Source organism: Ambystoma mexicanum, chromosome 12 (genome assembly GCF_040938575.1).
Source record: "Ambystoma mexicanum isolate Mex_15411 chromosome 12, UKY_AmexF1_1, whole genome shotgun sequence".
Taxonomy (NCBI): Eukaryota; Metazoa; Chordata; class Amphibia; order Caudata; family Ambystomatidae; genus Ambystoma; species Ambystoma mexicanum.
Genome location: NC_090936.1, coordinates 598,631,256 through 598,652,499, shown reverse-complemented (window position 1 = coordinate 598,652,499; position 21,244 = coordinate 598,631,256). Strand labels below are relative to the sequence as shown.

At 43.3% G+C, this 21,244-nt stretch overlaps 1 protein-coding gene across 2 annotated transcripts in view; it reads right to left on the bottom strand.

Annotated features, from left to right (window-relative positions):
- The window catches only part of RNF20 (ring finger protein 20), an 838,977-nt gene that overhangs the window by 533,891 nt on the left and 283,842 nt on the right, over nucleotides 1–21,244 (bottom strand). For both annotated transcript variants that reach the window (XM_069628987.1, XM_069628986.1), the window contains exon 9: nucleotides 3,624–3,743. In XM_069628987.1, coding sequence (XP_069485088.1) covers nucleotides 3,624–3,743 — 120 coding nt within the window. The remainder of the gene's footprint in view (nucleotides 1–3,623; nucleotides 3,744–21,244) is intronic.

Sequence of the window (21,244 nt, the reverse complement as noted above, 5' to 3'; positions counted from 1 at the left end):
GTTAATGAATAGTTGATCCCATCAGCCCAAAGGTCGAACCAACAAGGGTCTTCTAGGATTGCAGCAAGAGATGGGGCTTCCCCAGGACTTGAGTTTGGTAATGCTAGTCATCTTCAGCAGTCTTCTGGGTCTTCTGAATGGGCTCCTTTTCGTTGAGGTTTTTGCTCCTGTGGTCGATACTGGACAGCAGAAAGGCTCCTCCTTTTAACCCAAATTTGAGCTGGGGACATTCAAATGGCCCAGGGCTGTCCAATACTGGACAACCTCTGGCCACACTTCTGCCTAGCATCAGACATCCCCCGGTTGAATGTGGATTGGGACAAGACAGTCCCCATACCCTACATCGGGCTAGGCTGCACACACACCCACATTTCCCAGGAACTCTCAGCTGGGGCCCACTGAATTGCATGCATTTCCTAACCTGAGAAGGCTAAGGAACAAGATGGCCAAAGATAAGGACACAATGCCATAAGGCACAGCCATTTTGAGTAAATCGTACTCAAAATGGCATTATGAGGCAAAACAAACATGCATGCAAGTAAAATGAAAGAACAGTAGAACACAATTTGAAGCCACCAGCCTCCCCTGAGCATATCAACAAGGTTACAAACATGTTACTACTGAAAAAGAAAAAGGCAACATAGTAACCAGGAACCTTTCACAGGGGACAGAGCCCCCTGCACTGGTAACCATATAGGATGAGCAGGCCCCCCAAAAATAGGTGAGTTCAGCAAAAAGACTTTACTTACCTCCAAAGGTCAGTACAGGGATCCAGCCATGGCAAATAGCTGGGGTCAGTTACCCTAGGATAGCACATAAAAGGGTTGTAATGGCCGATGGACATCAGTATAAATCCCTCTGGCCAAACAGTAAGGCAAAGGAGTAAAGAAAACCAACAGGAAAAAAACGAACTGCTTAGTGGTCCTATGAAATGAGACCGCAAAACCTCCAAAAAGAAATTCTGTCCTAACAGAAACCTTTGCGAGTCCACTGTGGTTAGCTTCCCAGAAAGCTACACCCATGATTCTAAAGAACCTAACAATCAAAAGTATTTACTGTTCCTTTAACCCCGTCCATGTCTTCCATAGGTTTGCTTTGTCTACTCTGGTCATTTTACCACTTGGAGAGTCAGACACTCAAAGGAAACACCCTATAAACCAAGTAGATTTATATACCTCGGCCCTGAGCAAAGCCTAAATTACATTTTTACAAGCAGGCTTCAAGAAACTCTGTTTCCTAGATGTGGTAGGTCTTCCTAGCACACTCAACATAGAGCTGTGGAAAATCAGCCTAAAATATAGATGCAGAGACGGAAAAGGACACATTAGAATTTCCTGACCAATAGTACGTAGTTGAGTGTTTAAATGTTGCATAGGTTCTGAACACCTAATGTCTTGATGTTGAAACAGACAACAACCTGGAATGCCGAGAGGATGGGGAACACCGCACCAGTGCGGCTCTTGACATCGGAGTCGCAGAGCAACCTCTAAGGAGTCAGACGGAGCTGCTGGACCAAAAAGGGTTTCAGGTTGGACTTACTCAAGCTATCAAATGGTCGCCTCACTTACATTACAAGCATGATGATCTGGAAGCCTCTTATGAGTGATATCCTAGCATGGCTATTATTAATTAATTGCCTAATGTCTCCCATTCCTGCAATCCTCTATAGAGAATGTCTTGGCAGACCTGGCACAACACAATGAGGTAGTCTTCTGTTAAAACAGTACATGAACATGTCAAGATAATCCTGTTTTTCCATTTTAAAACCAGACATCAAGCAAATGGCAACGAAAAAGCAAGATATTTGAAAATAAAAGTCACAATAACTGTTACAAAGGACCGAAATCGACAAAATATGTAGAAGAATGAACTACATGAAATAAGCGATAGCATTTAAAGTGAAAAATAGAATAAAAGCCAGTGGCTTTTAGTGATTGTTCTACGTGGATCAGAAATAAATAAACCAGGAGCCAACTGTCACCTCAGTGCATAATGGGAATTGTTGTGAGCTTTGCTCTTAGAATCAGTGTCTCATGTACCAATCAAGCATTGTACTTTGGCTTTGCTGACTTTCTTTATATGACTCCCTGTAAGTGTAAAAAAAGGAAAGGAAAACTAGAAAACACTTGCCAATTGCTAGATTTCAAATTCAAATATTGCTGATGAAGTGTTTCTGGAACCCACTCGCATGCAGAGAGAGTCTACATGTATGACATATAATGACAAACATTATGGAGAACTGTATGTCCAGCCCATATGAAATGTGAACCTGCAAATTCAATACAAAAAATGGTTCTCAAAAGACCCAAAAAACAATCTTTTCAGTCTTCAAGTGATCCTGTATGCAGGGAACATACTAGTGACATTAACTAAACTGTCTTTTAATCCTAACATATCACATACAAAGAAATCTCACATACTCATGACAGCCATGTTAGACAGACATAAGGAGTCCTATAATTTACATTGAATATGGAAGCAACTGAAACCCAGGCTTGAAGGCCAGCCATATGTAATGTGCAAGGAGAACCATGTATCAACTTTATATTTTTCATCTCCGCCCATCAATTTACTTTCTATAGAACAGAGAAGATACTTTATTTCACTCACATTCTCTTTTACCACCTTTCAGAACTCTACACCAAAGAACAAATCAACTACAGATTTCATTCTGGTGCCCTGGAGAAGCGAATCACAACGTTAAAGACATGCTGACTCGTTACATTCTACTAAAACTGATGAAATACAACAACTTAATCATATGTTTTACATTGCTTAAATACTTGGATTAAAGATTCTTCTGAGCCTGAGCAGCACCTGGACATCTGGAGTTGTCATCCTTTGAAACCCATCAAGCTACATTAGTTTTTATTTCTATTTAATCCTTTGTTTATCCTTTCCTCCGATCCACTGCAAAGCTTATCCCACTTCTACCCAACACCCTTATGTTTTGGCTAACAGTGTTACTTCCTGTCAATGAAGGATCTATAGATGAACATTTAATCAGAGGGGATTGTTAATAATTCCACAATTACCCATGTTATGCTTATTCCAGGGAACAATATTTTAAATGGCAACATTTGAAGCATAGTCTGCATTCCAGTTTGTAGCCCTTAGAGTCAGCAGACCTCCTAACTCATTAATAGTTTCTCACTATGCCCGATGGAAGAACGTATTAGCGAGAGAGTTATGAATGGCTGTTCAGTGTCTCCTCCTGAAAGCACTAACAGAGCGTGAGAATTGATATACTTCATAACAGAAGCAAAATCAAAGCATGCATCCCTTTTGTTTTCTTTTGCCAAAATGAACACACATTGGATCCAGAGGGAGTCAGACAAAGCTCCCTGGCAGAATGTAAACTCAACCACTAGCAATGGCATTCCATGGATGAGAAAGAACTCCACAGTGCCTACAACAATGTGAATGGCCATGCAAAGGCTATAGAACTTTGATATTCCATGTAAAACTAGGCTACTGCCCAAGTTCTACAACACAGGTCTCAAACACACATTGGATACAGGTGTGCTTACATTCAGCCTTTTGTGACCAAGTCTTCCTTCGTAGAACTTTCACATTGACATATGAGATAGGGAGATCGACAACAGACCACTGGTGGCTCTTACCTTCAGTCCATCATTGTGAGAGGTGACCTCCTCCAGGTCCTGTCGCAATTTCTCCAGCTCAGTCAGACGATTTTCTGCAAGCTCTTTGTTCTCTTCAAGCTCCACCTTCATCTCTTCAAACTGAGCCCAGTATGAAAAAGCCAATGGGTAACGAAGGTGTAAGAAAGTTTGGAGGTGATGGAACGGGTAGAGATCGGATGCCAAAGGGCCGAGATTGCAGAGTTCAGGAAGGGAAACCAGAAACAATCAGATTAGAGGTGGCTTTGATGGGATACAACTCACTCAGTTTAAGAAAAACACCCTTCTTTGGGATGAGCACATCAGAAAACATTCCTAAATCCAAATTAGTGTAAGCCTATCCAACACAGAATCTGAAGGTTAGCTTGGGTAAAAGAAGATGTACAAATGAAGTTGCACGTTTGGTTCAGTAATAGAGCACTATGTCAGGAGTTCAGGGGTTTGCACCAGGAGTGACCACTTGATGTCAGAATTCCAACCAAGAAACATGAGAGCTTTGTTTATTGCAAATATCACGCATATCAATAAACTAAAAATCTCAAACAATATCCATTGCCTGCTAATATGCATGAAATAGTTGGAGTGAGTGTAAGGAGTGTGATTTATGGCTGCTGTTGAAGAGAAAGATCTTGAGGGCTTCTCTGCATGGAATAAGGGGGGTATCGAATTTGATGGAAGATGCTATTCCACAGTATATGGGGGCTTGCATGTCAAAGGTTCTCTATCCCTGGGCTACAGAGTGGCGCGAAAGGGAATATTGGCTAAGGGAAGGTGTCTTTTAGGGGGATAGAGAACAATTTCCTGCAGTTATGTTATTTGTCATTGGGCTCAACTTGCACCACAAAGTGGTACCATGGTATTTGTAACATGAAACAAAACAAAGGTGAGGCTATGCTCTTAGGGAAACACACACGTTTTAATGCTATTCTAAAGCACAGGTGATCCTCAGGTTTCTGATGGCCCAAGTAGGGGTTTGAGTTGTATTAGGTCTGCCTTGGAATGTGTACAGTTTCCATAACAGATGAGTGAGGCTGTCATTTGTTAGTGGAATATGATTTGAAGCATCTGCAGGTGGAATTTCAGTAGACCAATGTATAGAATGCTAGCAATGCCGAATTTGGTTTGGACTATGATGCTCTTTTGCACAAAATGTACAGATGCTGTGTTATGAGCAACTATAGTATTTATTGTAGGCTCTAAAATAAGTTTGATGCAGAAAACTATTACATCTATTTCTAATTACATACAATTCCGACATTCTCTCTACATCTCGTTCATAAAAATTAATTTTATTGAATGTTTGAGTTTTGCCTATACAATATAAGTCAACTGCACACCTAGATTCACATTTTTAACATTAGTATCCATCCTGTTTTTATAGATACATCTATACTAGCCCATCCCATGCCTTGCTACTTAGGTGCTACTTGTACACTTGGATAGAATGTCCACAAGTGGGTGTGAGTTTGAGGGTCTTATGAGGGAAGGCTCTCGTTAGGATGTGAAGTAGGGTTCTGGTGTACAATCTCAGCAGGTGTGTAAACTAAAGCAAAACACAGAGTAGTCTGTCAAAATTAAACTATGCTTGGTGGCATAGCAGGCAGTCTGGGGAATCTGGCAAGAGGTAAATGCTGAATGCGCAAACAAATAAGGATTTCATCTTACTACAGATGTGACATGTTACTGAACAATTGCGGTCTGCAGCGGAAAGTTTTTCAGTCCATTTTATCACTTCCTGTTGCAATACAATGACCCAGACTAAAAGAGCGCGAGGAGACCACTATAGTGGTAACTCGCGCAGTATAATCTTTGATGACATTTTATAAATAACCAACCCCTGCTGATATTAGAAGATGGAAACAGATGTACCCTAACTCAAGGAGGAGGTTGGATTAAGAGATGGGACAGATGCACATGAGAGTATTAGCGAACCAGAAGGAGGACTCGTACTAAAATGGGTCACGATTCAAGGGTGTTTATTTAAAAATCAAAAGAGAAATGCCTATCTGGCCCCATCACTATGAGGGAAGTTCCCTATATTCTAAAACAAAACTAAGGGTGCTTGTCGAAGTACGAAATAAACAGTCCAGAGTTCAAATCCTAGTCGACTAACTGGCCCTACAACTTTAGAACATCTAACTAAAAAGAAAAGGGGAGGCTCTAGCAACAGCCTCGGTGTGAGTTTCTTCTTGGCCCAACTTGTAGATTACTTATTTTCAGTCTAAGATATCCATTAGAACAGGGTGATCCATTTCCCAGTATTTTTTGTAGATTATGGCAACACAACTTATAAATCTTCTGTATTGTATTCTCTTCCCCCTTGGAAAAGAAGAATTCTTCTTAGATTACTTTTTCAGATTTTTACAAGCGTTCGAATCCACCGGATCACTTAACACAATTTTCTGTGTCTCACCTGTGTGGCACTGGGACTCCCCAAAGTCTGGTCTCTGTTTGTTAGGTGTTTTGATTCTCAATAGATTTAATAAACGTAGGGTGTCTGCCCACTCGGGTATTGCAGGTTCTCGTCATCTAATTGGCTTTGCCAGCCTTTTTGCAGAGTGTTCATACTCCTTTCATGCTTGTACGAGTTTATCAGTTCCTTGTTCCTTTGTCAGCTTTCCCAACCTTGGTATAAAGCACATGTATCCTTTTCACTACGTTTTCCATAGGGGTGTGTGCCGTTCAGTTCTTTCATACTCTCATACTTTTGTTGCCTTCTCCAGCCTTGATATACAGTGCTCGTATCTCTTTCACTATTTTGTACATCGAGCATGTGCCCGTTCCTTTCTTTCAGGCTCTCGTAGTTTTGTTGGCTATCCGAGCCATAACTCTGTCCTTTTGTGTTTCTTCGGTTTCCGTAACCTCTTCGGTTTTGGCAATTTCTGAAACAAGAGTTCATAGCCCCCACAGGTGTTCTCACGTCGGGAGCGTTTGTTTCCCAGTTGGTGCTCGTCCCAGCGGCAAAGACACTTGCCATGCAGAGCTCGGGGACTCTGCTCCTTTCTTTCATCTGGACTCTGCATCTTTTGCCCGGCACCAGGCCCACCACTACTCTTCAGTGGTCACGCCACCAGTGTAGACGTTTGTCTTCCAGTCTCCATCCTTCTCCTGACTGGAGCCTCTTTTGCTCGGTCAGCATGCCTACCTTCCAGCCTCCAGTTAGCGGGTCTCGCTTCCACCACACCACCGCTGGTTCCAAAGCTTGGTATAGCTCTGCCCCTCCAGGACATCTGTTCTACAGAGGCTCGCCTATGTGTAGCTGTTGCTCTCCTCCCTCAGTAGGAGTCTCTCTTCCATTTGCAGTCCATTCCATTCTATTCTTATGCACATCATCAGTACCAACAGATTTGTGTCCGTCTTCTTTGATTATGGCACTCAGACAATGTTCAGCATTACCTGAAGCCAAAATAGTACAAGAAAGTTCTTTGTTGGTTATAGTCCTAACGGGAGATGCCACAGTCTTTCCAACACCTATATAGGCAGAAAGGATGTTAGGGACTAGGAGTTCCTTATAGGAATATGAGTCCTTGTCCCCAAAGGGGATTCACTCTCAGTGAGATTCCAATTGCCCAGACCACTTATGGAGGGTCTTGCTTAACAGGCTCACTTCTCTAGCCTCAAAGGGGGCGGCTCCCCTCTGGGGAGAAGGGACAAATTGTCCAGATTCGTCACAGACGCCCAACTAACTCAGAGAGGCAGTCACTGTCTGGGTTGGGAAGAAGGAGGTTCAAAGAGGCATGTGGAATTGTGAACCTGAAAAGTGCTAAGCAAATGAAAAGTGCTGACAGCACTTGAGCCTGAGAGGTAGAGAAAAGCAACCAAAACTTGAACCCAAGAGCCGTGTTAAAAACACAAACACAGAGGTGATGAGAATAAGTACACATCCTGAGAAGCGGTGAGTTACAAAGTAAACCACTATATAGAAAATTCTAAACAGGGCTGCTCTGTATTGGTTCACCTAGCTTGTCTCCTAGGAAGTCCACATCCAAGGCTTAACCAAGGGTGCACAATGAAAGGGGTAACTGTTTTAACGTCCCTAGTTCTACAGGTCAATCAATCAGAAAATACACAAGAACTAGAACTAGTAGACAGAGTTAAGGATGACAAAATGCACAAGTAATGTTTAACTTGGTTTCAATTCCCAAGGTTTTTTGTTTACTTTATTCAAGCAAAAATGCTATATCTAAAAGCATATTAAACATTTCTTACAACACTATGGCCCATTCACTTTACCGTTCATTCACATTCATACAGTTCTCATCGGTCTTTCATTCCACAATTCGTTCTTTAGAAAAATGGTTTATATATAAAAAACAGTTAACATCTGTTATGTGGTTATAATTCATTGTAAACTATCCCCAAACATTTGGGGTATCACAACAGTCTGTGTTCTCTTATTCACACAGATTCACGTTCACACGTGTTTCAGTTGCTCTCTGCGAGCATCACCATTAATACCCTCTCTGTACGGCAACCTTCTTCAGGACAAAACAACCCATTTTTCAGGCACAAATATTGGCATGGGCCACACCATCTCCTATCCAATGGAGTCAGGAGGGGCAGGATGTAGTATTCAATTTCAATACATCATAGTTGGAATCTCGAGGATGATTGTCCTCGGATTCAAAAAATGGAAACAGCCGTAATTTGCAGTGTTCATTGTATTTACCGGGTGCACCGCAGCGTATCGCGCGTGCTTGCCGGCTGCATTTTGAACGTTGCTGTATCACGCGTGCTTGCCGGCTGCATTTTGAACGCTGCGGTGCACCCGGTAGAGAAATCCCTCGGACGGCGAGAGTCAGACTCACGTGCCTGTGAAAACCCAACCACTAGATGAACCGAAAGCAAATCTGTGGAAAGAAGGGAAGCCTTGGCATTATAAGCTCCAGTAAATACAAATCAACACTGCAAATTACGGCTGTTTCCATTTTTTGAATCAGAGGACAATCATCCTCGAGATTCCAACTATGATGTATTGAAATTGAATACTACATCCTGCCCCTCCTGACTCCATTGGATAGGAGATGGTGTGGCCCATGCCAATATTTGTGCCTGAAAAATGGGTTGTTTTGTCCTGAAGAAGGTTGCCGTACAGAGAGAGTATTAATGGTGATGCTCGCAGAGAGCAACTGAAACACATGTCGATGTGAATCTGTGTGAATAAGAGAACACAGACTGTTGTGATACCCCAAATGCGTGGGGATAGTTTACAATGAATTATAACCACATGGAGATATAACAGATGTTAACTGTTTTTTATATATAAACCATTTTTCTAAAGAACAAATTGTGGAATGAAAGACCGATGAGAACTGTATGAATGTGAATGAACGGTAAAGTGAATGGGCCATAGTGTTGTAAGAAATGTTTAATATGCTTTTCGATATTGCATTTTTTCTTGAATAAAGTAAACAAAAAACCTTGGGAATTGAAACCAAGTTAAACATTACTTGTGCATTATTTTCTTAAAAAAGGGTGCAACAGAGTGTTTTGTGCACTCTGAAAGATCCTATGCTTCTCAGGGTGAGTAATGTAAACATGTGCTCATGTAAAATCTCTATTGTGCTTGCATGCAACCCCTGCACCCTGCAGCAGGAGAGCCGCCTCAGCACAGGCAAAAATAATGTCAAGTTGGGACCAAAATATATAATTGAAATATGTATTAATGTTATGGATGGAAGCACAAGTTAACAATTAAAAACAGTACCATGTAACATCCTGAGGGACTCCCTCGAAGAGTATATTAAATGTACAGTGCATCACGTTATGAAAATGTGCAAAGAAAATATTAGAAGTGGTGTCTGATAATCTTTTTTGTGTTATTCTACTGGAATCACAGGGAAAGAAGATTGTAGTATTTAAATTTGAAAAATGCAAAAGGTTGGACTGTTTGAAAAGGGTTATTTCCAATGTCTATGGGAAAGGGCTCAAGTGAGGGTCCCCCACCTACAACACGGTTGCTAATCGGACATTCGAATCTGAATGTCAGGAAGTTTAACTCTGAAGAGAGAATAGCCTACAGTTGGTGACTGAGGCAGAGACGATTGACAGGGACAGTGAGGCCTTGTGGGAACCCCCCCACACCAAACTCCTTCTCCTTGACATTCAAACTGAGGTGAGGTTCCAGTCATCCACCACACAGCCCCCTCAAACTAGTCCCCCAGTCTGCCTGCTTTGAAGGGGCACTAATGTGAGGCAGTCCACTTTGTGAAGGCTTTTCATAACATGCCATTTTATTAAATCAAAAGTGTTTGAGATAAATGCCTCAATATACCTACCTAATAAGGATTTCCATTTACTTTATATTATTTGTAGAGCGCAACCAGGTGGCCCAGGGGCATACGGGCGCGGAAACCTAGTAGGAGGGACAGTCGTGAGGATATGTAGCAACAGCAGCAACTACTTATTTAAATAGGTGAGTTTTGAGTTTGCTCTTAAAGATCTCCACTGTAGGGCAATTTCTAAACACTAAGGGGAGGGCATTCCACTAGATTGGCGATGCCACCCAAAAGGCACCCTTTTTTTACTAACTCCAAAGAGGTTTTTGGTATGTGCAACTTTGTCATTATTTGTACCACTTGGTTGGTTTTATGTCTTTTGGCTATATATGCCGGGAAACGGTGCATCAAAGATTTGTAAGTAATGACAAGTAGTCTAAAGTCAATTCTCTCTGCAATTCGGCAACCAGTGTCGTTTTCTCCTTAACTGTGACATGTGAGGATTTTCGTAAGCCCATAATTGCTCTAAGGGTGCTATTCTGCACCACTTGGAGTTTTGCTAGCTCAGTTTTTCCCACTCCAATAAGGAGGGAGCCACAGTAGTCAATGTTAACAGAGGATAGCTTTGGCAATGGTTTCACAACCCTTTTGGGATAGAAATGGACAGATGTGTGCAAGCAGCCTGATATAGTAGGCTGATGCTGACACCAGCCCGTTAACGTGATTGGTCATGCTTAGTGTGTGGTTGAATGCTACAGCTAAGATTTTTATTTTATCTTTTGTCGGAATATTACAATCAGCAATGATTTATATTCTGTCGTAAATTTAGCTAAGGTGGGTGTAGTTCCAATCAGCATAAGTTCAATTTACTATGGTTCAGTGCCATGCCATTCCTATCCATCCAGTCATGAATGAGATCATATATCTCCAAGACTGTCTGTGTCCTTCACATAATCGCCAGTAAGAGGAATAAGACATTGTGAATCATCTGCATAGTTCGAGAACAGATCTTTTCCTCCAGCAGATGAAAAAAGGGGGCTGTGAAAAGATTATGTAAAACTGGGGAAGTGCTGCAAATCGAGGAACCCCATATCTGACTAAAACGGGTTTGGTTTATGCTCGTTTATTGCAGATGCGCATGGTCCTCAACCCCCAAAAAGGACTGCAGCCAATCATTTGCTTGTATACTAAAATTAGCTAAATTTTGTAATCTGTCCAATAGAAGAAGATGGTCCACTAAATCGAACGCTGAGGATAGATCCAGGGACATCAGTAACATTGCTTTCCCCTCATTAATATTGGTCATCATGTTCGAATTTAGTTCTAACAGGAATGATTCTGTGCTTAAACTTGGCCGGAATCCCGATTGTGCTTTGTTGGTCTTTTATATGCCGTAAAAGTTGATCATAGGCTACTCTGTCCATAATTTTTAGAATGAACAGTGGATTAGAAATGGGTCTATAGTTAGCAGCATTTTTTAGGTCCAGATTAGATTTTTTCAATAATGTGGTGACCCAAGAGCCCTTCAATCTCGTGGGAACCTTGCCCTCCTTAAATGAGGTGTTAACAATCCTCGTAATAGAACTAATGAGGGATTCCGAGCAAGCATTAATGGCCGTGGCTGGGAATTGATCTGCTTTACAAACAGAGGGCTTGACTAGCATGAAGTTGAACTCTGAAGGGAGGAGAGCCGACAGTTGGTGACTGAGGCAGAGCCGATTGACAGGGAAAGTGAGGCCTTGGAGAAACCCCCCTCAAACCAAAATCCTTCTCCTTGACATTCAAACTGAGGTTCCAATCATCCACCACACAGCCCACACAAAGTAGTCACCCAGTCTGCCTCCTGTGAGGGGGCAGATATGTGAGGCAGCCCACGTTGTGAAGGCTTTTCATAAGATGCCATTTTATTAAAAAGTGTTTCAGATAAATGTCTCAATATCCCCATCCTAAAAAGTATTTTCCTGCATAAATAAACTAAAGGAAACACTAACCAAAGGAATCCGTCCCTCATACGTATACATACAACAAACATATGAAGGGAATATATGTCAATTCAAATATAACAAAAAAATCACAGTTACCGCCAACATAAACCTAACGACTGTTTCTCCTTGTAACCTGGTTAATGTTCCCTTGCCCAAATTCAAAGCAGGAATTTGTATTAATTGTTCAAAATTAGGAAAGTTCCATTCTATAAAAGTTTTGGTGATAGGGTTCTTCTTGCTCCAAAAGTCTCACACTTGGACTTTCCAACAGTTCAAAAGAAATGACAACTCTTTGTTTCTCCTCCTGTATCAAAAGGTTCAACAAAACCTCTTCTCAAGAAACACTTGCACAGTTCATCTTTAGCAATAGCAATATTTTGTCAGGATGATTTCATAAGATAATATGGTGTTCATTGCCACTTCGTCAAAGTTTTTAACCACAATATAGTACTTAAACAACTTCTACCTGGTCCACTTACCTGCCAGGTCTACCACTACAAGGTCCCTTGCCCCGGTGTACTCAACTGCCAGGACTAAAAGCTTCTAACACCATTAGAAGTACTTCTGTGGTAAAGTTCTCAACAACTCAGTAAAGTCTTTTGACTTTCAACATCAGCAATGAATCATTTCTTCCGAAAGGACATGAGACATGGATGCGGTTTATGCCACATGCAATGCAGATTATGCTCATCTCCTCCAGAATGCTTTCTGTCAGGAGGGCAGCCTTGCTGTCACTCTTGTTTTCCCAATCTTACAACAACCAACTGTTGAAAATTGCTTTTCATCGCCCCTGCTCTTCTTTGGCTTAGACAATACTTGTTTGGATCTTTATCAAATATTTCCTCTTCTTTTCTTAAGCAAAAGGGTTTACAATTATTTTGTTTCTGAATTGCCCCCCTTGGCTTTGGCAATATTGGTTCTTGTAGTGTTTATTGCTGTCTTTCAATTTTGCCTTTTTTTGGAATAGGTAATTTCTATCTTTGTAATTACAATTGTAACCTGTTTTCAAAGTTCTTATTCTGCCACTATGTTTTTTTTGTATCAGTTCGACATTGTTTGTAGTTTGCCACTTTCTCTTCTTTACATTTATTCGGTAGTCAACATATGCACTAGGTGTCAGTGGGCAATTACGGAGCGTTTCAGGGTCACGTGCTATAAGTGAACTCACCGGGTGCCCATAAGCGTCCGCTCGCTCATCTGCCACTCTGAGGTCCGCTTCTTCTGCTCTCCGCTCGCGCCATTCGGGAGAGGAGCGTTCCTTGCTCCAAATGTGCTCATCTGCCACCAGACGACCAGTCGGTTTCGGGAAGGCCTTGCGAAATGTACGATTCCTGCCGCGTAACCGCTGCATTCACAGCCACCAGGGGAAAAGCATACTGTAACAACGCTTCCCCCGTGAAGCCTCTGCATACAGGCTCATCACGATTAGAGACCCACTCGAAACCGCAATCCGCTTCACAGCCAACGGTGGTCCTGGCGTTTCTGCTTCCCTTCAACCTGTGCTGCTACTGCATCGTGGAGTCTCCACCTTCTGCTTCTCGTTATGGCCTGCATCTGAGGGGTTCCTTTTTACTCACCAGATACTCTCAGGTGTGGGTCAGTAGAATCATTAGACTGCACCTTGCAGTCCAATGCCTCCTAATCCCTCTTCCATGTTACAGTACTTTGGGCATTGTGGGTCTTGAAGACCCCAAAGTTCAAATTATCGTTTTCTTGCTGTTCCTTGCTCTTAGATAAACTTACTTCACTTCTATTATTGACTACATTTTTAGGAGGGAATTTAAAAAGGAGTCAATGATTGATTTGGAGTTAAAGGAGAGTTGGCTTTATAAGAACTTAAGATGGTAATGTTCTGATGTCTATATTGAATATTCTCTTATTGGCTACTGTTAGGGAGATTGTTAGGACAGTTTTTCTAAAGTCCTACCAAGACTTCACACAAACCATACATCTAAGGCAGTACATAAGCTCAAGCTCCACCCTTAGTTTAAGGCTGAACTACCCGAGAATGAGTTAGCATGGACAGAGCAGCCAGGCTTATCTGAGATGGGAGAGAGGGCTGTAGCTTGTATTGTAAAAATAAAATGGTTTATTTAAATACAAGTAAACCAAGATGAATCTTGGGTAAATAAGTACTATCACATTATATATAAACACAATTATAAAAAATCAACTGAATACTTCAGGGATACAACCCAAATTATTACCTTAATAAGAATAGCAGTCAGCAGTTCAAGGTTGGGTAAACTATAACACATTTGGAACGCAATCAGCTATTCCTGGGGAGTAAAACCAGGTTACGTATACCTTTTGAATATAGTCAGTAATTCAAGGGTAGTAGACCCTGTCAGTCATGCAGTGACACTCAGTTAAGAAACCACATAGTAAACCAACCCTGTTACCAGGATACGTTTCAGAATAGTGGAACTGTTACCAGGATACGTTTCAGAATAGTGGAACTGTTACCACGATACGTTTCAGAATAGTGGAACACAAATTCATGGAACAGTATGAACCTATAACTACATTTAGGATAAACCTCAGTTATACCAAGTGAGTAAAACCTAGTATCATTATAAATGATTTCAGTTGCTTCTTAGATCAGTGAAACACAGATTAAGGTAAGCAATAACTCTTTCTACTATTTTAGGATTGTACCAGGCAGACCAATGTAGGTAAAACCCACAGTACATTTATTCAGAATGGATCACAGCTATTGAAGGTAGGTGAAACTCAAGGCAGAGCTATTCGAGACAGGATATACAGCAAGTCAGGGGAAGCAAAAACCCAGTTGGTGAATTTATACACTTATTCCTAACAGAAATAAAGTGGAGTCAACAGTATTACTTTTGAGAAGAGGAGGATCCAAATCACAGGTAGGTAAATGACTCTACATACTTTTAGGAATGGCAGAACACCCAAGGTAAGTAAGAACTTCTGTAACTGTTCATATTTTAGAGGGACAGTTACCAAACCAACCTTTTAACAATTAAGTAACCTTTTAACACTTGTTACATTTCAGGGCAAAAGGCCCAAACCTTATAAGTCTTTCCCTATTCTTGAAGTAGGAGTGTTCTCAGTGGGAGGAGGGGGTCACCATTGGTCTAGTGGCCGACAGGTCAGGGTAGGCACAGATGTGGGAAAAGTAAGAGCTCCTGTGGAAATCTCTTCAAAACAAGAAAGTAGTTCACTTTAGAGTTAGTTAGGGTCCAGGCACTTCAGAGAAGACACCCTAAAGGCAATTCCAGCATTGGGCCTCGGTGAACCGGATGAGAGAGCTCCCAATCACATCAATCACCCCCAAAGCTTCACAGGAATCACACAGGGCTTAAGGTAAGTAATACCCAAGCCAACACAGTACCTCAGCACAGAAGAAGAGTTTGCAGTAGGACGTCTTCAGGATCTGCAGCCAAAATCCTGGTCCTTGAATTCCTTGTCATGGTGACTGAAGAAAGGAGACTGGAAGGGAATTTGCAGCAGGGATCAACGGGGAAGGCTCTAGGCAAGAGTCTCCATGCGGCTGGATGCAGCTGGATCGTGCTTGCGCCCTTTTCAGGAACCAGAAGAAGACTGAATATCGCCTGTCAGATTCTCGTCGCTAATCTTGTCCAGCACTCTGGTGAGGGAACTTCAAGGACTCAAATCAAGTCTAAGGAGGTCCAGCAGGATGCCCCCAAAGTTTCAGCATGCTTCAGAAGACTGTGCATCGCACAATGGCTTGAAGTCCCATGGTATTGGGGTATTGCAGCGGAGCAAGGTCACAGCTCGCCATGGGATGGCTCAAAATGCAGGTCTACCCGAGACTAGTGGATCCCACCAGGCTCTGGGTAGGAGTCGTGTTCGGGAACCGCTGGTCGATTGGAAGGAAGGGCTACAGCAGACTCTGGTTACACAGCAGGATCTATGGTTGCTGGAAATCACTACAGCTGTAGTCTCTTCATCTGCCTCTTCGGGTTTAGCTCCAGTGGTCGACTTGTCTGCAGCTTCCAGGTTTGAAGTATTTAACAGGAACTAGAGCAAAACTTCTGCAATTACCCCCTAGATTTTACAGAAAGGGCGGTCTGGCTCTCCCATCAGGAAAGCCGGCCCGCACTGGGCGTTGGTTCCTTTCAGGCAAGGTGGAAGACAAAGGGCTGTAGAGGTTTGGACTCCTCCCTCACTTCCTGCCTTCTCTGAAGCCTGGACGGGGAGTCCAAAGGATTCCCGCCAAAGACAAAACCTCAACTGAGGTCGTTCCCGCCTAGAATGGCAGAGGAAGACCTCAGAAACAGCAAGCACACAAGAAATGGCGAGAAAAGCAGGAGTCTACCATTTTAGCAAAAATGGTGACCATTCTGTGCATTACTGAGGCTGAATAAACAGCCTGCGAGTAATAGTGATTAAAAGTAATGCAAGTAGCTACACTGCCACCAGCCATTCAAGTAAATGTGCAATTGAAACAAAATGTTACCAAGTAAGTAAGGGGATCCATTGTATACCCCCAGCACTCCACATAAGGTGGAGCGTGCTGACTCACTTATACAAAATATAAAGGGGATGAAAATCCCTCAATTACTTGGGAACAGTAGTTCACCCAAGTATATGAAAGAGAAATTAACAGGGGAGCCCAAAGGGGCAACCCAACCGAAGCCCAAAAGTTGTAGGAAACTAAGTTCTACCATACACCATGGAGAGACATACACAGGTCACCCATAAAAAAAGTAAAACACTAGGTGAGAGGGGAAAATGTTTCCCCTCCACCTAGGGACAAGGTAAAACAGTTACCAAGTCCAAGCAACATGTTCTGGGGTTGACACACGTCAGGAAGATTTATCATGATTATGAAAATCTTCCCTAACAGAGATTCATCAGTTTTATGCTTAATTCCCTCTCCTAGTGAGACCCTGGCCACTTTTTGTTGGACTTCTGGACCTTTCCCTTTTTTTCCTGAATGAGGGGAGCCTTTTTCCTTTCATTCTTTCTTTTCTGCTCCAACCATGGGAACTCTAAAGAACCACATCCCCATGGTTGGAGCAGAAAAGAATGAATGAGGGGAAAAGGCTCCCCTTATTTAACTTATTTTATGGATTCTTGCTTTCCTCCATAGCTCTTTAAAAGCCTCTGTGTTTTACTTTTACAACACACAACCCCCTATTTGCAGTGTTGATGAGGGCCCTTTGAGCTCTCCTGTTATATTATTTCATTTTCCTTAAAAACTACTGTTCTTAAAGAAAGAGGGATACTTTTTATCCTTCCTAAAACTTTACTTTTGAGAGATCAGCACACCCCACCTTATGTGGAGTGCTGAGGGGATAGCGGGTATCCCGCTTCTCTCTGCTCCTGGAACGTTTTGGTTACAGTGACAACCCTATAGTTATGGCTGGTTGCAGTGGATGTGTTCTACCCATTCTTGTGCTATTTTCCAACGCAAGCTGTATTCACAGCTTCGGTTATGCACAAGAGGGTCAACTATGTTCCAACATGGAGTCTCCTTTCTTTATTCGGTAGCACAAAAACTTTTTTTTTTTTTTTTTTTTTTTTTTTTTTTTAAGGAGGGTGTGGATTCACATGCATTCAAAAATGAGAAACTAGGTATATGAATGCTCAGACTCAAGAAAGGGAGGAGGGCCACCCGGCTAAGCGTAACTCAACCTCGGGAAGAACACCGTATCCCTATCCCTATCAGGGGTGCCTGTCCCTAGGTGGCACGTGGTGCATCACCTATCTAAAAGTAATAGAGGAGAGGGCTGTCCCTAATCTTTTATACTAGTGGCATCTGTCAGGTAGTGGACACAGATAGCAAAAATAAATATTGTGTGAAATTTCCAAATGGGTTTTTCAGCAGTGGACAGAAGTGTGAATTAAGATTCTGTCGCTGCTTGATCTGAGTGGAGACAACCTGAAAACAGGTCACCTGTTTGTATTCCATACTAAGTTTCAACTTTAATCTAGCCCGTGGGTCACAATAGTTGGAATGCAAAAAGTACAAATAGAAATCCAACTGGCAAACAATGGTTAAAACAGCTGAGAAGATGAAAGGCTAAAAAGGCTCTTTTAAAACCAGCTCACTCTGTACATACGAGTGTGCAAGCAAGTCACTTGTAAGGCAGTATCTCACTACTATGGTGGGAGATATCAAAGATGGGTCACGAGAGCCCTCATGACCACAGGGGTCGACCGGTTTCAATGGCGTTGGTGGTTGAAGCCATCTTCTTCAGGACCGTGATTCAAACTGAAAAATGGATTGAGTAGTTCAGGTTTACTGAACTAAGGATACCATTGTGAGGTACCAGCGTCTCCTGTAAGGAGACAAAAACGAGGGGTGAGGGGGGAAAAAGAAGAGGGGAGTCAGGAGACATTGGGCAAATAATTCACGCCTCAGGGGGAGTGGTGGTCATCCTTCATCTGAAGGAGCTAAAAGAGAACCAAATAGTTTGGCAAGAAGTTACAGGACTGGTTTAAGGTGCCTGATCACCAGTGAAATGGGGCTCACCGTCAAAAGGTAAGAGGGGTGTGGAGGAGGGGGGTGTGCGAAGGAGTGAACCCAGGTCCCCATACGGTGGTGCAGAGGCACACCGCTCTGACAAGCATGAACAGGAGTAGGGTGGCGGTGCAGTGGCTGTTTAATGCAGGTGGGACATGCTGGACAGTCTGGTTAATCAAAAGAAATACCTCTACAATGGAACACAGGTAACGGGGGTGCTGCTCTTGTCAAGTAGTGTTGCATCAAAAGGCTGCAGAAACAGGAGTAAATGGAGGTCAATAATGATCTGATGTGGGTAGATAACTGAGTCTAGTGCGACCAGACTCAACAAAGATTACCTTATTTTTGCATCTACTGGCTCCGTGTGCGCCAGGTGCTGTACTGCGGTGTACAGCTCAGGAGGCGTACGTGCATTGGTGTGCCCGATCGCCTTAAAAACAAAAACGCGAGCGGGCGTCTAGGTAACGCCCTGTGTGAGCGGTGTGCTCGTTCTCTGAGAAAGCACCCGATCGCCTCCAGAAACAGTCCTGGAGCGCGGTCGTGCTCCTGGCCCTAGAAATGGCATCCTGGACAAGGGATGAATGCGTGTACCATGTTGTATCAGTATATGGCCAGCCAGGGTGGGGCAGGAGAGGGGCCATGGGGTGGGGGGGGAAGGGTGGATCACAAGGATGCCCCAGTAGGGGCATAAAGAGGACAAAACAAAAACATGGCAAAAGACCAGTGTTGCACCCAGCAGGCTGGGTGGGGGCTCTATTTGTGCATGTGCGCAGCAAGGCAACAGGGCACCTCATGTACAAGCTGTAGAGGAGGAAGAAAAAGGCCAGGGTAGCATCACAACATGGGTGCTGGATGGGGAACACAAGAGACTGCCAGTGGTAAAAATAGGGGGGTTCATAAGGGAAACCCAAGTGTAAGCCAAAGGGGGACAACGCCAGAACATGGCAAGTGGGCAGTGCTGCACCCCAAAGGCTGGATGTGAGCCCTAGATTGGCCCGTGCCCAAAAAATGGCAACAGGGCACCTCTTGTAAAAGCTGGTGTAGAAACGGTGTGGCGAAAGGCCCAAGTAGCCCCCTACAAGAGTGTTGGATGGAAAACAAATGACTAGTAGGGGTCTGGGCTAGGTGAAGAGCGCTATGCCAACACCGCTAGGTCATGCCACTGTATGTTTTCGGTGAGGCCTTGGGAGCATGTTTGAAGGCGGAAAATCCACATCTGTTCACGCCTGAACAAGATGTTGTGGAAGTTACCCCCTCTTATGGGTGTAGTGATTTTCTCTACGACCGTCCATTTGAATTGGTCCGCGGTATGACCCTCAGCTGCAAAATGTGGCACTAAGGGAGCAGTCAGCTTGTTGGTTCTAATGCATGATCGATACTCGATCATACGTGTGCGAGCTGGCCTAGTAGTCATGCCTATGTACCTTAGATTGCAAGGGCATGTGATCATATAGATCACACCCTTTGTGTTGCAATTAGTGAAGGTGTACTGTCTCCAGGGGGTCTTCCAACCTATGTCTACCTCTGTGGTTCTGGAGGTCTGGCCACACACAGAACAATTGCCACATGGTGCATGTCCCTTGACGGGGGAGGTATTCCATACAGTACGTTGGTTAGGCTCCCCTCTTGGTGTGGTGGGTATCAGAGTTTTCACAACCTTGTCTCTCACGTTAAGCCTTCTTTTTTCACAATTTCTTGTGTGGTTATTCTTTATTAGCCCTTCTTCTGCCATCCTGGGAGGCAGAGGTCTTGATGAGAGTTTTGTCTTTGGCGGGGAACCCTTTGTGTGCCCGCCGAGGCTCCAATATGTCTGCGAGGACAGGAAGCTGGGGAGGAGCCTGAAACACCAATACCCATTGTGTGCTGATGTGCCTGAATGGAACCAGTTCCCACTGGGGTGCTGGCTGTTCCGATTTGACAGCCACCCACCCCTTTCTGTAAAATGCAGGTAGAGTTTGCAGAGGAATGAAAGGGAAAAACAGATAAAAGGTGAGTTTCCTGAGAGAGAAGGCAAGTTGACCGCTGGAAAAGAAGATCAAGAAGATGACCAGAAACTCTGACATACCCTTCGAGTAACCGCGAAGAGATCACTAATGTCCTGACCTAGTTTTCAAATCGACAGAGCAGCAACGAAGAGGACAACGCCTTCCCTTTGGCTGGTGGGACCAACTAGCCTCAAGACGACCTGCAAAACAAGCAATCCCCCCCGACCCAACTGCAGTGCATTGCCTTCCCGTGAGCAAATCCTCCCAGAACTTTGGTGAGCTCCAGTTGGACATCCACACACAAGATATCCCCCACCCCTTCAAAGTCACCTCCCCAGAGTGCATGACTGCAGAATTGAGGCAGATCGACCAGGCTGTAACCGTTCACTGTTGGAGCTTGGTTAGTCTAATAGTATTTACTTACCTGAATATAACTTTGCCTTGTGTATATAAAATACATGTTTATTTGTAAAAAGACGGCAAAACCACAGACCGACATGGGAGTACGAAGGATTCCTTGCTGAGGGTACTTTCTCACGCCTGCTGCTGTGAAGAGTCCCTCCTTTCATCACCACGACCAAGGGTCAGGAGACCGGGTCCACCGCTGCTGCACAGGAAAGAAGCCAGCTGCATCTTCAATACTCCTAAAATATTGTGGGGTTCAAGGTACTACTTACCTCAAGCCAATTTGTCAATCCTGTGTAACTGGAGTGCTGTATCCAGAGTTTGGGTGTTGAGCCATATCCATTGCCCGGGCCTAACAGCTTGTGCACCTATTGGAATCATTGAAAAGTATTACAAAGTAATATATTGCTGTTGCTAGGGCTGAATAAGCCCTTTTCCTTACAACAGAACATTATCTGAGTGACTTTACAAAGTGAATTGACTTACCATTGAACTGTGTTCATCACTGGTGCAAGCCACTACTATTGAAGAGTTTACCTGAAAAAGT